The sequence below is a fragment of the Centroberyx gerrardi genome, chromosome 15 (genome assembly GCF_048128805.1).
Source record: "Centroberyx gerrardi isolate f3 chromosome 15, fCenGer3.hap1.cur.20231027, whole genome shotgun sequence".
NCBI classification, from domain to species: Eukaryota; Metazoa; Chordata; class Actinopteri; order Beryciformes; family Berycidae; genus Centroberyx; species Centroberyx gerrardi.
The window spans coordinates 24,448,828-24,452,283 of record NC_136011.1 but is presented as its reverse complement, the minus strand read 5'-3'; the positions used below and the strand labels follow the sequence as shown (position 1 = coordinate 24,452,283).

Below are 3,456 nucleotides of genomic sequence, written 5' to 3'. Positions count from 1 at the left end.
AGAAAGAAACAGATCCACAAAAACCACAAAAATAGTTGCAAAACGTTTCACACCGTTGGGAGCAAACACATCGTTTTTTCCATCTATCTGTCTGTCTTGATTATCCCCCCTCCCATCGCTCTCTTGTTCTTACTAAACAATTTTTCCTTTAAAATCAGTCCCAAAAATTGGTAGGAACCTAATTGTGTGCTGGTGTGTGTTTCCGTCCAGGCTGAAGTTCCCGTCGGACCTGGACGAGCTGCGGGACCTGGCAGAGACGCTCAAGTTTTACAAGAGAGAACATCATGGCTACGTCCTGCTGCTGTTCTGCAGCGCCTACCTCTACAAACAGTCCTTCGCCATACCTGGCTCCTCCTTTCTGGTGAGCGTGTAGACTCACACGCGCGTGCACACACACACACACACATACAGGATGGGATGCACACACAATCATGGATGACAGTGTAGGCAGACATGAAGGAATGCACTGTCGCACAGACTTACCCTAACTGGCCTGGTGGGGTCGCTATAATTAAAGGTCAAAATTTAAACTCAAATGTGATATCTCAGATTTGGAAAGATGACTATTTAAAACATTACATTACATAACATTACATTGATAGGCATGATGGAGGCTCTATAGTTAAAGGTCAAAATTTCAAATTTTGAAAGGCCACAACTGCCCACAATTTTGACCAAACTTGGAGGGACGATGCATTTTGGCACCGTGTTCTGGCGTTACACTAATTGGCCTGATGGGGGTGCTATAACTTAAGATTACAATTTTAAACTCATATGTGATATCTATGATGATATAAACTCATATCTCCATAAACTCGGAGGGATGACGCAACTTGTTACTGACTGGCCCAAGGGGTGCCTGCATCATTTGTTGGTGATGACTGTCTCTCCGTCTCTCTCTCCGTCTCTCTCTCCGTCTCTCTCTCCCTCCTGCAGAACATGCTAGCCGGGGCGATATTCGGGCCGTGGGAGGGCCTGGTGTTGGCCTGCCTGCTCACCACCTCAGGCTCCACCTTCTGCTTCCTGCTCTCCTCCGCCTTCGGAAAGAAGTACGTGGTTCAGCTCTTCCCTGACAAGGTGGCCCTGCTGCAGAGGAAGGTAGGTGTCCATGTGTGTGTGTGTGTGTGTGTGTGTGTTCATGGTGTGTGTGATGGTGTTGGGTATTGTTTCATCCTCTTTTCCTTCTTCATATTTCTCTCCCACCCTCTCTTTCTCCCTCTCTCTCTCTCTCCCTCTCTTCCTCTCCCTCCCTCTCTCTGTCAGGCGGAGGAGAATCGTAGCAGTTTGTTCTTCTTCCTCCTTTTCCTTCGTTTCTTCCCCATGACTCCTAACTGGTTCCTTAACATCACCTGTCCCATCCTCAACATCCCTCTGCCCATTTTCTTCTTCTCGGTGCTCATAGGTGAGACCGCACACACACACACACACACACACACACACACACACACACACACACTCAGATGAAGACGAAGGCATGCACACATACAGAAGTGTGTAAACCTGCAAGCATGCAGACAAAGATGCGCACCTCTACTCTCTGCTTTCTCTGAAGGCCTGCACACACACACACACACACACACCCACACACACACACACTCACCTCTTGCTCTCTCCTCTCCTCTCGCAGGTTTGATCCCCTATAACTTCATCTGTGTTCGTACGGGCTCCATCCTGTCGGAGATCTCCTCTCTGGACGACATCTTCTCCTGGGGGACGCTGGCTCAGCTGCTGGCCATCGCCTGCATGGCGCTCCTCCCCGGAGCGCTGATCCGACGCTACAGCCAAGCGCACCTCAAGCTGGACGGCATGGACAGCAACGGAACCAGCCGGGCCGAAGAAGTCCAGCAGGACCGGAAGAGACGATGATTCTGGAGGGGAGGAGGAGATTTTGGGGGTTTTGGTTTCCCAAGTGCAACTTCATGTCAGAGGAATGGAGTTGAAGAGACTCTCTCCGCTGGCAGACATGTGACCTTCTGTCTGCTCCAGCCTGTTTCTATAAGGGAACATCAGGCTGTCTGATCTACAGTCTGCTTCTAATTATGGAGATCAGCCAGTTAACCAGCTATACAGTGTCCAAAATCAAACAAAGTTCAGAACAGATGCATCAAGATGGTTTAACATGCCACTTGCTGCTTTTAGTGCACGTTTGGCCCTTAGTCTGCGGTTTGGCCGTTGAGATGCATTTGAAGACGCTTCCAGTGCGTTTCTGCCTTTACCTACAGCTGTTCTCAAGCACTTTCACCTGTTTTACTTGTGGCTGCGTTCAGGTGCCAGAGATTTGACGTTTACAGTAACTCTCTGCAGCCTAGATGTGATCTTCTCATGGCGGTTTAAACAAAGAGAAACCACATGGAATCCCATTTTGAACTCTTCTTGGTCCCTGGAATTAACCTGTTTCTTCGGCATCCAGGGTCTATCTCGATAAAGCTTAACCAGTCATTCAAACCTCTTCAGGTGACACCAGCTGATTCAAACCTCCTCAGTCTACATGCTGATATGATGCAACCTTCAGCTACTTAATCTGTTCACTGGAGTGTGAGTTTTTGCACTTTATGTCCTTGGCTATCAGTGTAGCGGAATTATTCTCAAAGTTCAATGATGTATTATTTTGAAATTGCACTATTTATCTATTTATTTTTCTTTCAGTGTTTTGAGGAGTGGTCTTTTGGGGACAATTTGAAAGTGGAGCTTTTTATCAAGAAAAAAAAAACAATACTGTAACTTTGAATTGGAATGTTTAGTTTTGTAAAGTTTAATTTTTACATAAATGTATTAAATCAGTGAGTTTTGTTCAAAAAAGACATACAACCATTTGAAAAAAAAAACTAAAATTATCTGAACTGAAGTCCTTGGTTGACAAAATGAAAGTCAGGATGATTTTCTAAAATAGTTATGTTGCATTTTGGAAATGAACTCCACCCTGGAGTGTCTGACAGTCAGTGGTGTAGCTGAGAGTATTTACAGGCATGCTGTTCACCCACCTCTTCCTCTGGTCTGTAGTTTCCCCACCTGTCAGGCTAACTGCCATTGACACAAACAGTCAAAAGCATGTTGGGAGTGTGAGGTAAAGTTAGTCTCTTTCATTGGTGTCACTTGTTTTAACATGATTTAACACAGAGGGCAAAAAACCCACAAAACTGACAGAATGTTCTTTTGTTTCATCTTTTGATGTGAAATGCATATTACGCATTAGCTGAGACAACAGTAAAAGTAACTGTAGATCACTGTCACAATGCTCAGTCTTTTGCCTCTGTATGGATAGAGCGATCCTCACTGAATGAACACCACACATCCTGTCTGTATCTTACTGCTGTTTTCTCTCCGACAATCAGATCACTGAGTTTTTTGTTAAAATTAGAATAGGAGGGAAATTGTTATCATAAAATAACATCACATCTAAGTCCGTTTGAGAACAAACGCTCCTTTATTAGTAAACACACATCAGTGTGTCAGTTG

At 45.1% G+C, this 3,456-nt stretch overlaps 1 protein-coding gene across 1 annotated transcript in view; it reads left to right on the top strand.

Moving 5' to 3' along the window:
* tmem41ab (transmembrane protein 41ab) overlaps positions 1-1,866 on the top strand; it is a 6,786-nt gene extending 4,920 nt beyond the window's left edge. The window contains exons 2-5 of the mRNA XM_071911734.2: positions 211-361; positions 937-1,098; positions 1,264-1,402; positions 1,628-1,866. Of these exons, the coding sequence (XP_071767835.1) occupies positions 211-361; positions 937-1,098; positions 1,264-1,402; positions 1,628-1,866 (691 nt within the window). The remainder of the gene's footprint in view (positions 1-210; positions 362-936; positions 1,099-1,263; positions 1,403-1,627) is intronic.
* The last annotated feature ends 1,590 nt before the right edge of the window (positions 1,867-3,456 follow it).